Source organism: Andrographis paniculata, unplaced genomic scaffold (genome assembly GCF_009805555.1).
Source record: "Andrographis paniculata isolate CXL003 unplaced genomic scaffold, ASM980555v1 Contig87END, whole genome shotgun sequence".
Classification (NCBI taxonomy): domain Eukaryota; kingdom Viridiplantae; phylum Streptophyta; class Magnoliopsida; order Lamiales; family Acanthaceae; genus Andrographis; species Andrographis paniculata.
In genome coordinates this window covers 2,404,593-2,417,989 of record NW_026137625.1, presented here as the reverse complement: position 1 = coordinate 2,417,989, position 13,397 = coordinate 2,404,593, and the positions used below count along the sequence as shown (strand labels likewise).

The 13,397-nt window shown below is 30.5% G+C and overlaps 2 protein-coding genes across 2 annotated transcripts in view; one reads left to right on the top strand and one right to left on the bottom strand.

The window, feature by feature from the left end:
• The first annotated feature begins 5,848 nt into the window (after window positions 1–5,848).
• LOC127242584 (uncharacterized) overlaps window positions 5,849–13,397 on the top strand; it is a 16,059-nt gene continuing 8,510 nt past the window's right edge. Inside the window, exons 1-3 of the mRNA XM_051262164.1 lie at window positions 5,849–5,943; window positions 6,025–6,228; window positions 7,635–8,977. Of these exons, the coding sequence (XP_051118121.1) occupies window positions 5,849–5,943; window positions 6,025–6,228; window positions 7,635–8,493 (1,158 nt within the window). The 3' untranslated portion in view covers window positions 8,494–8,977. The remainder of the gene's footprint in view (window positions 5,944–6,024; window positions 6,229–7,634; window positions 8,978–13,397) is intronic.
• Window positions 10,925–11,379, bottom strand: LOC127242583 (uncharacterized). Its single transcript, XM_051262163.1, has 3 exons — window positions 11,348–11,379; window positions 11,165–11,276; window positions 10,925–11,090 (listed from the first exon to the last, which is right to left on the bottom strand). Exons 1-3 carry the CDS (start codon window positions 11,373–11,375, stop codon window positions 10,925–10,927), a joined length of 306 nt encoding a protein of 101 aa, XP_051118120.1. The 5' UTR covers window positions 11,376–11,379.

Here is a 13,397-nt window from a genome sequence, read left to right as displayed (position 1 = left end):
TATGTCCATGTAAAATAAATATAAATATTGTGATAATAAAAAATATATTACCAAAATTAATTACATATATATATATATTTTCATCTTGTGTATAAATTTTGAAACTTTTCAAACTATATATAATTAATGGCCTGGGATCTTGTATTGTCTAACTACCTTTTGGATTACAAAAATTAATCTAAGAACTTATATTAATCTAAGGGTATAAAAGTAAATTAATTATTACTATTGTGATTATGCACGTAAACAAAAAAAAAATATATTTTTTTTGCATTTTTCAATATCTAATATATACATGATTCATATTTTGACATATAATGAAATTCTTAATTTAAATTACGTGTTAAAATATCTGAATTATTGTTAATTATGTGAAAATATTTTAATACATATTCACATTCATTAATTTCTTAAAACTTTAAATTATTTTTAATTAAAATAAATTAACATTTACGCACGCATAAAGAATCATTTTATATTATAATATTGATCATGAAATTTAATTGAATTAAAAACAGAATTAGGAATTTTTAAACCCTCAACTATACAGTCGTTATAAAATAATCATATCTCCAACTAATTTAAATCATCTATTTATTATTAAAAAAGATGAAGCAGATGTAAGATGAAGCTAGAGATGTAATCAGCACCCTACTGATACAGGAAATCCAAAGCCATAAATAATTAGTATAGCTATGAACTTAGAAATGGAGAACAATTTGAAAAAATGACCTTTAGGTTGATTAGGCGGCTCCGTTATATTAGAGTTTAAAAGGTAAATTCAATTAGGTTTAATGAAAAATATTTAAATAATCTTTAGAATCACCCATAAAAAATTTTAAAATTTTGTGAAAATAGCTGACTCTATATAAGTTCTAGATATCATGATCTTTTATAGTATTGATTAGACCATCTCCAATCCATAACTCCATTTTTGCAGGATCTACAGTACATTTATCTATTTTTGTAGAGTCTGCTACAATAACTAATCTCCAACCATATCCTCTATATTTTTGCAGGGTCTCTTCTCCAACCATACCCTCCATTTTTGCTGCAGGGTCTACAATACATTTCTCTATTTTTGCAGGGTCTGCTACAATAACTAATCTCCAACCATACCCTCTATTTTTGCAGGGTCTGCTACAATAACTAATCTTCAACCATACCCTCTATTTTTGCAGGGTCTCTTCTCCAACCATACCCTCCATTTTTGTAAGGTTAAAAAATATTTTCTTTATATTTTATTTTACATCATTTTTAAAATTACAAATAAAATTTAATATTTTATTATTTTTATACATTTAAGTTATAATAATATTTTTAATTAATATTTTAAATATTATACCGATAAATTATATTATTAATATTCACTACAAAAAAATATCAATTTTGTAACAAAATTTTTTCGTTGTTAAATCCACTTTTTCCGTTACTAATGATATTAGAGACGAAATTTGAGATGAAATTGCTTTAGCTACGTGAACTTTAGTAATGAAATTCCGTTACAAATATACTATTTTTTTGTAGTGATTTTAATGTATATTTAAATTAAAGCATAAAAATATTAATATTATTAAAAATATAAATATAGATTAAAAAAAATCAATATTATTGGATTAAACATAATTAGTACAACATAACTAATCGGTAGAGTTACTATACCCTTCCCATATATGTTCAATTAAAAAAATTAATGCAATTTTTTATTTTGTTGATGATATTTAAAAAAATTAAAAATTAAATAAATATAAAAAAATAGATAACTACATAAATATATAAACAATATTTTAAAAGTAGATAATTATATAAATAAATAGATAATTTTATAAGTAAATAGATAATTATATTTAAAAAAAAAAAAGAAAAAATGCACCCGCAGGTGAATTTTGAAAAACTGCAGGGTAGGTTGGAGGAAAACCTCCTCGGTTGGAGATGATCTTAGAGTCTAGCATTCAAATTTATGGTTCAAAATAAACTAAAGTTTGTTATTAAAAACCCCAACTTGAACTAAACTGATTATTTTATTAATAAATAAATAATGTTTGACTGGTCGCACCGTCAATTAAATATTTCACCTATTCCGTGATCATAATTTAATGTAATACAGGGGAATGGATTGTCTCCACAGGGATTGTGTGATTCACTCTTTCGCGTTCTAATGCAGTAAATAAATGGGGGAATTTTCTTTTATTATCTAATAAAAAAAATAAGAAAGCAATTAAATTAAAGAGGAACTGACTATCAAGGGGATGTCAGGGTAAGGATGATGCAGTTATGACACTTGTGTTTTTATCATTAATTCAATAAAGTTAGTTCTTATTAAAATATCAATAAATTGGTTATAGTAATCAACAAGCTCTGACAACCAATTTTTCCTTACAGTGTAGGTAATTAAGGTACGACCGTTAACTACTCATAGTTAAAAAAATAAACTTAGGTGCGCCCATAAGAAATATTGCCTAATCGCATTCTAATCTAGAAAAACCAAATTCAAACAATTACTACCTAAGAGGAAAAATTAGATTTGATTGTCTAACTCCCGGGAAGTTCAACCCGGTTGTTACCTATTCAAGTGCGAATACAATTACGGATATCCTACCTGAATTGACTTTAGATTATCAGACTAATTCAAATATTGGTACCAAAATATCCAATCAATATCACAATCACAAACGTTATTATCAGAATTAGACAAATATTGATAATAAAAAAGAACTTTTATAAAGAAAATTAAGAATCTCCAAAACAAAATAACCAAAACATTATCACCCTTCAAACCAAAAAAGTATCTACTCCATAATCAAATAACAAGGAACAAAAGAGGAAGATAATGTCATAGTGGGAGGGAGAAATCTTCTTTGTCGATTTGCTCATGCGTGATATATGAGTTTGTCAGTCTTTGCTCTTGTGCTTATCTGCTCTGGCCGTTCTGTCTAAAAAGTGTGATCCTACATTTTTATTTAATTTTTGCTCTAATTATTTTGTAGTTGGACTTTTGGGCCTTTAATTAAATTTTCATATCAAGAGGGCGTAGTTAGTCATGGCCATGAGTAACTAGGTGGTGCAAATCTGAATTTTTCTTTACTTTTTCTACCAATTACGCCAAATTTGATATTTGTCCTCTGCATATAGCAAATAAACAATACACATATAAATTAGGTAGAATCCAATCAAAATCACTCAAATATCGCATATAATATGAACATTTAATGCATGCGATTTCTAACTATCAATGTTCAACAAATAAAAACATAAACACAAATCAAGATCATTTAACATTTTAATATTACTAAACAAACATTAAACGGAAAAAAAAAGAAGGAATCCGAAGTAAGAACCCCAAAAATATGTTATGTTTGCAGATTCTCATAATAATATATTTTGGCATTCAAATTTGTTTTGATTTCAGTATAATGAACTGATATGACCAAAAATAAAAAAATAAAAAAAAAAAAAAATTGAAAATTAATATCACATTCATGTACTTATATAAAATGTTATTTTCCAATAGTTAATTACTTAATGATATTTTGAAGATGTTTTAAACTAATACACACTTTTAAAGCAACGATGACAAATGACATTTTTCAAAAGTAATAACTGTTAAATTTCATGTTGCATTAATTATAAGGTCAGTATCCAATGAAATGTTACAGTGCTGAATTTGAAAAATCAACATAAAATACAGAAACAACATAAGCATATATACAATATGTGTTGTTTATTCATAATTACAGTGTATGTTGTGCTAAAATTAAATATTGTATGTATTGTGTGAGACTATATAATGTGATATATATATATATATTTGGGAAGAAATTAAACATTTTATAGTTTTATTAGAAATAGATATGATGCATATTGTTCATATGATTCTAAATTGATGGTCAAAGTTTCATTCTGGTTTTTAGTTCAAATGTAATCACGAAAAAATAATAATTAAAATCAGCTATTTTCAGGTTCTCTTTTGAGTCTATATTTTGTAAAATTTCAATTGGAATTTTTTCTTTGTCCTCACTCACATGTACTTTGAGAGACTTTTGAATGGTCACTCATCTTGAAATTAATCTAGAGTTCTCTCGGTAGCGATCCTTAAACAGAATGTACATATTATTATCATAAGTAGTCCAATCAATCAATTTAATCTCGTATAACCTATCACTGGCTGATTCATGTACGGAAGTTAGCTTAACATCGATCCAACTACGGGTATCACAATTTTATTTTCAATTCATTTTTTAGAAAACAGTAAAACGAATATATGTGACTTACTAAGTATTGAATAGGGTATTCGGGTGCTTTCTTTTAGTTGTATACATATGTTCTATTGCGATTATATATATATTCTGAAAACACATATAAAATTGATAAATTGAAATTAATTATCTCAATTTGAAATTGATAAAACTATAAATAAAATGAACAAATAAACATAAATAGTGGTTTCAAATTTTCTGGAATCAAAGTCTTGATATAGATGGTTTGATGTTAATTCGATATTTTGACAAATTGAAACTAATTGCTCAAATTATGTGAGCAAGTCTACTAAGAACATAATATGCATTCATCATAATTAAAAGATCTCACATGATACTAGGAGGTAAGGTATTAAAGATACAATAAATTTATTAAGTACTTCTTTCCTTATAAATAATGGTTGAAAAATTTGAATTCAACACACAACTCAGACTTCATTCTTAGATTCACAAGTTCATTGTTGCAGTGAGAATGAATCCTCCAAAAAAATCATTACTTGGTAAGTTTTCATTTATCCTATTTGTACTGGGCCTAATATTTATTGTAAAAAATGTCAAGCTTAAGAACTTGAAGAAAGAGTGACAAATAATGATGAAAGTACTTATTACAATGATAAGGGACTTCTTAGTGGAAGTTATAAATTTTCGTCTCCAACTAAAAAAAATGGAAAACTTGGAGAATATAAGGCAGTTGATACCGATGAAGGTGTTTACTTAAATGATAAGGCACTTCGTAGCGGCGGTCAAAGATTTTTGCCGCCAACTAGAGCATTTGGAATACTTGGTGAAAATAAGGTCGTTAATGCCGATAACGGTGTTTACTTTACTGATAAGACGGTTCGTGGCGGTGGTCAAATATTTCTACCTCCAACTAGAACATTTGGAATAGTCGGTAAAAATAAGGTCGTTGATACCGATGAAGGTATTTACTTAAATGATAAGACGGTTCATAGCGGCGGTCGAAGATTTATGCCTCTAACTAGAGCATTTGGAATAGTTGGTGAAAACAAGGTCGTTGATATCGATGAAGGTGTTTACTGATAACTCTTGATTTTGCCATATTTTATAGCTTATATTTATTTAATTATTTATTTATTTATGTCAAATTTTGATATCATTTATGTTAATTTATTCTAATAATTGTATTAATTTCATATTGTTTGTATAATATTAATTTATTAGTTTTTAAGTGCAATTTATAATTATTTTGGTGTATAAATTAAATTAATTGATGTGTTTCTTGAATTATATTTTTTGGCATTATTTATGTGCTATTTAAGTATTTAATTTTAACTAAATTAATTTTATTTAATAAGTATTATTTATTTAAAGAAATATTTATAAGATGTTCATTATTTATATAGGTGAAATAATGCTTGAAAACTGATGTGGGAGCCCAAAACTGGCCTTAAAAAGTGAAAAAATGGCTTCAGAAGCGAAAAAAAGTCACCGGCGTGAAAGTCAACAAAAGTCAACGGTCAACGCCAGAAAGTCAACGCGCGAAAGTCAAAGTCAACCGAGCGCGGAAGACAAGCGATGGCCGCACGGAAGGCAAGCGACGGCCGCGCGGAAGGCGAGCGGCGGCTGTATTTATGAGCGCGGAAGACAAGCGACGGCCGCACAGAAGGCAAGCGACGGCCGCGCGGAAGACAAGCGGCGGCTACATAGGAGTGCGCAAGCGCGGAAGGCAAGCGAGCGCGGAAGGCGAGCGGCGGCTGTATTTATGAGCGCGGAAGGCGAGCGGCGGCTGTATTTATGAGCGCGGAAGGCGAGCGAGCGCGGAAAGCGAAGCGGCGGCTAACACGGAATTCAAGCGGCGGCTGACACGAAAATATGAGCGGAGCGGAAAGCCATACGTGGAAGTGAGCGAAGCGGCGACTGCATTAATTCTCGCTGCATTTATTGCCGCTGGTCAGCAGTGCATTTACTGCGCCGCCACAATAATTCCTGCACAGAATTCTGCTGCATTTATGTCTCCTGCACCCTCAGCTCCTGCATTTACTACACTCTCCTAGCTCTTTTAATTAAAATCCTGCACTACTTTTTAGTCAATTTTTGGCTATTTTTGTGTAATTTTTATTCTAAAACCTTCTAGAAAATAGGTAGTTATTAGTAGTTATATTAGTAGCTATTTTTAGAGTTAGTTATTTATGGTTATTTTTAGAGGTAGTTAGTAGTTATTTTTAGAATTAGTTATTTATTGGCGGTTGTAACCGTCAAGCTTTTAGAAGCTTTTCCCCTATAAATATCCCCTCTAATTGTACAATATATATATATAGACCATAGATAGATATAGATACACCGTAGATATATATATACACCATATATACACAATAATATACATTATATTTTCTCCATTTCTTTTCTTCCGTATTTTTTTATCTAGTTTAATAATATGAGATTTTCGGTTTTGTGTCGCGAGCAAACTGATTTCTCCCCCTTTTTCTTTTAATTTCAGCGTAGTATTTTTGCTAGTAAAATTCCTATCATATTTCTCCACCTCACCTTCACCCAAAAATTCCATGTTCGATTTGAATTGTTTAAGTTGGATTTTGACAAGGTTGCGGAAGGGCGACAGAAGAATCGACTATTTCAGCCCTGTTATGCGCCAAAAGCGGTTTCCGGGTAGTTCAACGTAGCTAAGTACGCGGGAGCCTTGTCGACCTGCTTAGTTGCTGTTCTGAATTCGATTTTGATTAAAGAGAGGTAATAAAAGGGGTAGAGCCACTAGCGGAACGGTTGGAAGAATAATTCATGGGGGATAGGCGGGGGTCTATTGGGTCACAGAGATTCCTAGTGACAGTAGGGTTTCTTGCTTATAATGTTCTTCGCCGGGTGTCGCTGAAGCCTCGTTGTAAATCCCCCAAGATCAAGTACCAACCGAGTCGAGAATCGGCTTAAGCGAGCAAATGCGATCACGTTCATATCTCTGTGCCGCCTCGCAATTATACACATATTTTTCGCTATCACGCCATCGTCATCCCGCTCATTTCATCCATGGAAATCTAGCCATTAAGGAACGCAAAAGTCAGACACAAACGCCTCGCTTCATCCTTTTCGAGATACGTATATTTTATCATTTTTTTTTAGTTAGATTTAATTTCCGCAATTTATCTTTTCAGTTTCTTCGATTGCATTAACTCATTGCACTTTTTCTAATTAAATATAGGATATTCGCATATTCCCTGAGTTCGACCCGGACACTCACCGGTTAAAGAGATTTTTTTATTTTTGACGAAGTTTTTGGAGTGACTACACGAACACACATGACACTATTTTCATTTTATACATATATCATTTTTTTTGTATCTTAAAAGATATTTTAAAAACTCTCCAAAAATCTTCGATCATTTACTTAAATCATAAGGCTATTAGTAGCGGCGGACAAAGATTTCTGCCTCCAACTAGAACATTTGGAATAGTTAGTGAAAACAAGGTCGTTGATGCCGATGAAGGTATTTACTCAAATGATAAGGCAGTTCGTAGCGGCAGTCAAAGATTTCTGCCTCCAACTAGAGCATTTGGAGTAGTTGGTAAAAACAAGGATGTTGATGCCGATGAAGGTGTTTTCTTAAATGATAAGGCGGTTCCTAGTGGCGGTCAAAGATTTTTGCCACCAACTAGAGCATTTGGAATACTTGGTGAAAAAAAGTTCGTTGATACCGATGAAGGTGTTTACTTAAATGATAAAGCGGTTCGTAGCGGCGGTCAAAGATTTTTGCCACCAACTAGAGCATTTGGAATACTTGGTGAAAACAAGGTCGTTGGTGTCAATGAAGGTGTTTACTTAAATGATAAGGCGGTTCGTAGCGGCGGTCAAAGATTTATGCCTCTAATTAGAGCATATGGAATAGTTGGTGAAAACAAGGTCGTTGATACCGATGAAGGTGTTTACTTAAATCATAAGGCTATTAGTAGCGGCGGACAAAGATTTCTGCCTCCAACTAGAGCATTTGGAATAGTTAGTGAAAACAAGGTCGTTGATGCCGATAAAGGTGTTTACTTTCATGATAAGGCGATTTGTAGCGGTGGTAAAAGATTTCTGCCTCCGTTAGGAACCGCCTTATCATTTGAGAAAACACCATCATCGGCATCAACGACCTTTCTTTCACCAACTAGAGCATTCGGAATACTTGGTGAAAACAAGATCGTTAATGCCAATGAAGGTGTTTACTTTAATGATAAGGCAGTTCGTAGCGGCGGTCAAAGATTTCTGCCTCCAACTAGAGCATTTTGAATAGTTGGTGAAAATAAGGTTATTGATGTCGATGAAGGTGTTTACATAACTGATAAGGCGGTTCGTAGCGGTGGTCAAAGATTTTTTCCACCAACTAGAGCATTTGAAATACTTGGTGAAAATAAGGTTTTTGATGCCGATGAAGTCGTTTACTTAAATGACAAAGCAATTTGTAGCGGCGGTCAAAGATTTTTGCCACCAACTAGAGCATTTGGAATACTTGCTGAAAACAAGGTCATTAGTGCCGATGAAGGCGTTTACTTTAATGATAAGACGATTCGTAGTGGGGGTAAAAGATTTCTGCCACCAACTAGAGCATTTGGAATAATTGGTGAAAACAAGATTTTTGATGCCGATGAAGGTGTTTACTTAAATGATAAGGCGGTTTATAGCGGCGGTCAAAGATTTCTGCCACGGACTAGAGCATTAGGAATACTTGGTGAAGAAAAGATTGTTTGTGACAACGAAGGTATTTACTATAATGGTAAGGCGATTTTCAGCGGAAATTACAAATTTTTGCCTCCAGAACATTAAATTTGAAAACCAAGTGACACTATAAAAATAGTCTCTCTACGTGCCGAACTAGAATAATGTCAAAGTTCTGAATAATAGATAATAAATTTGCAAACAAAATATGAATACTTGTTCTTGTATGTAAAATAAAATGAACAAGTTTAAGTTTCCACGTATTAATAAAATTTTCCGTGTTGTTTGAATTAATATTATTTATTGCTTTTGAAGAAACAAAAAAAGTAATTTGAGGCACATCCGAAATAATTTTTTAATACGTGTTTTTTAGCTCTGCAAGTATGCATCATTGTTTTTTTGGTGTTTTCTTATTTATTTATTTATTTTTTGAGATAATTGAGATTACGTAAATTCCTTAAACATTGGTAACTCTACTTCGTTGGAATAGGGGAATTTAACACTCGATAATTGTTGTAAATGAGTTAAATGCCTTGGATGTATTGAGCTTACCACTCATTATCCCTTTCTTTATTTCTCTTTTTATCTTTTGTTTATATAATATAGATTTAATAAATATATTTAATAAATCTTTAATATTTTCTATTTCAATTGACACTAATAATATATAAATATATATATTTACACTTCAACAAATTCAGATATTGTTTTAACAAATAGCGGAATAATTTTGTTTTGGAATTATAATTTATTGGATGTTCGGATAACAAGTACAAAATATATAAATAGAGAAACACAGAGGTTTGTTTGCCCAATTCTATCGAATAAAGATCTGGGTCTGAGGATTCTAACCCATGTTATATTCCACTAGAAATTCATCGAATGATACACCTCAATGCATCTTAACCATAATCTCTCAATGATCAACGTCAAGACAACAAACATACAAGTATTTTCAACTTCATACGCTTTAAGTTTCTTCACCAAGAAGACTCAAGTGTTTCTTGAATTAGTATGTATCATAAGAGTTGCCACACTCACAACACAATCTAATCAAATTACACATTTTTTCTTTCTTTTTTTTCTTTTACACTTGCAAAAGTTTCAAATTTTATATACTTTATGAATATATATAATTTTGGTCTTGTTATATATATTTTTGTTATTACTTTTATATTTTGATTTAAAGAGGGTGTATTTCGATACAATATAAGATAAGTTATCTTATTTTGGGTGTGTTTGTTTTGTATTTTGGTTTAATTTTTTTTTTCCCTCTCTTATATGAGATATAGGAAATTGTATAGATAAAATAAAAATAATAAGTATGTAGTATATTAATTTTTTTGAAAAATATATTGGAAAATTTTTAGATGTGATTCTTGTTAATAATTTTGATGTGATTTTTGTTAATAATAATAATTTAGATATCATGGTAATTGTATATATATATATATATATAAAACAATTATATTTTATTTTTTAAGTTCAAATGGGGAATCATGAGATGACATAACTAAGCTAAACTATTTAAAGGTTCAATCTGAGCCCATATTTTGTAAAAATTTCAACTTGAATTTGTTGTATTTTGGTCCAAAGCAATTGTTATTGTATTTTAATTTATTTAAAAACTTAAAACGAATTCATGGAAGAGATTGACTAACTATTGTAAAGGATATTGAAGAGTTGTTTTCTTGAATAAATAATGCATAGTATAGAAATGTTTTAGTTGTTGTTGGGGTGCAAACCAAGTCCCACGTCGGAAGTTGTGAAGAAAATTTTACACCTTATAAGTCCCAAGTGAACTCCATTAGAATGAGGCTTTTTGGAGGATATTCAAAAATAAATCCGTGCGGATTCAGCCCAAAGCGGACAATATTATACTAGCGTTGAGTTAACTCAATCCCAACAGTGGTATCAGAGCCTGGCAGCAGTGTTGGGTCAGGAAAGGTCATTAATTGGTCCTTGAGGGGAGGATTGTTGGGGTGCTTGAAGGGGAAAAATGATTTTAATAAACATAATAATCAGAATTTTGATTATAGAGAAGGATGCTACACATTACATTAACCTCAAAATCTGCAGAAGAGGTGCTTGTTTCAACCATGGACAATAAAACTGAAAGATAGTCTGAATTATGACAGCCATCTAGCCCATCAGGGTAGATTTTTAGTTTCCTGTGTTTAATCACCAATATCAACGTTTTGAAGCAATAACAAATACATAAAATCTTGTAGCATGATCAACTAACCAATTGTAACCACCAGCAGTGAATACTTGTGATTCGCAATTCAGAATGCAATGCTTCGAAATTTTCATAACAAAATGTGCAGGCAACGCCACTCGGGTTTCCAAACAGACTTCTGCAATGTTTCACAGTAAAATAAAAATCAGAATATAAATCGAAAACATAAGAAAGTGTTGAATTACGAACCTTCGTCGATCGCTTGAATCATGGCCATTATATTGTCGTTTACAATTGTTGAGCAATCTTGGGGTTTGGGGGTTTAGGGTTTTGGAGGCCTTGGGTGTTTCAGTTTATACTATTTAAATGGGGATTTATTACTAGGGTTTGCAATTCGCAATGGGTTTCTTGAATAGGCCCTCGTCTCGACTTGGAACAAATCCATTTAATTGATGTTGAGTTTATGATCAAATATAAGTTGGGTCCAACACCAAGATAATTAATGGAGTCCGATCATGGCTTTATGGCTTTATACCTTATCATCGATATTATTTTTATTTAATTATTAATATAAATATAATATTTAAAATGTCATTAATTAATTGGATATATTTATTATATTTGATTGATAGTTTAAATATAATAATAATAATAATAATAATAATAATAATGATATGATAGATTTATAAATTGGAGCCACTTTCACATTATCCTAAATTGATAGAACCTTAGTTAATCTTTAGACAAGAATTTGATTCTGTCAGACTGTCATAATATTGCGCATCATCCTGCATATTTCTTAGTATACGTATGTTTTTGTTAGTTGGGTTAATTTGATAATATTTAAAAATAGTATAGTATGGAATTAGTTTGTCCATAATTATTCAAATTTTAATCCCACGATTTATGGAGGAATAAATATATGATTTATATTTCTGAATGTGACACGCACGTATTTATGTGTAAAACAAATAAATAATGTAATATATCTATGGCTAAATTGTTTTTTTAGTCCGACCTTTTATCATTTTAGAACTTTAAGTGGACCATATCTCAAAATAGTAAAAAAATTTCGCTAAAATGGTCTTCCGGTGTCGGACTCGCCACGTTGGCCAGTCGTTGCTGACGTGGCGCTAACGTGAGTGACATGTCATCGCCATGTAGATGTCATGTCGGAGGACCATTTTAGCGGAAAAATTTTATTTGCAGGACTATTTTCAGATAGAGTCTATTTAAATGTCCTAACAATGATAAATAATATCATATATGAAACTAAAAAAATAGCTTACCAAAATATTTTGTAAAATAAAAAATAAAAAAAAATTCATGTGTCGCTGATGTGGCATCTACGTGGCAATGACATGTTGACCGCGTCAGCGTCACATCAGCAACAGCGGGCCAGCATAGAGAATCCGGCACTGAATGACGATTTTAGCGAAAAATTTTTACTTACGAGACTATTTTCAGACATGATCCACTTAAAATCTTAAAATGACAAATGAGGTCATATACGAGACTAACAAAACAATTTATCATTTATTTATTTATAGAATGTGTGATTAATTAATAGTTGAATCAGCGTGATTATTAAATTATGGTACTTTATTATATGTGATTTACTTGATATATAATTCTATTAATGGATTATATTAAATATACTAGCTTATAACCCTTGTTATGTTATGTATGGGTATTTAAATATTAAATAATATATTATTTGATTCAATTTATATTAACTTTATTTACTTTGAAAAAATTATAAAAATAATTAATAAAAAAATTATATATTAATTACTAAATGGACTTTTTATTTCAGTAATTTTTTAAATTTTCTTATTCAATTTTAAAAAATTAAAAAAAAAAACAATTAAAAGTGGAATCATAAATTGTTCCAAAATTATATTAAAATATCATTTTGCGTAAAAAAAAATTACATTATCTGTAAATCAAAATTAGAAAAATTATAATAACATTATATAGACTTAACAATCTATTTTAACAATGACGGAAAAAAATATATATATAGTTTTATAGAGTAAATTATATTTTTTAATACGTAATTAACTTTATTATTTTAGTCTTGTAATTAAAGTTTATCTTGAAATAACTCCGTAAGTGAAAACTTTTTGCACATTTAGTCCTCCGATGCTGGAGATGCCCACATGGCAACTGCACGACATGCTGGAGAACACATATATGCTAGGTAAGCGCTACCTAGCAGACAAGTAGAAAATATATTTTTTTATTTTTTTAGTTTTTGTAAATTAATATATAATACATTCATGGCACCTCGGAGGAC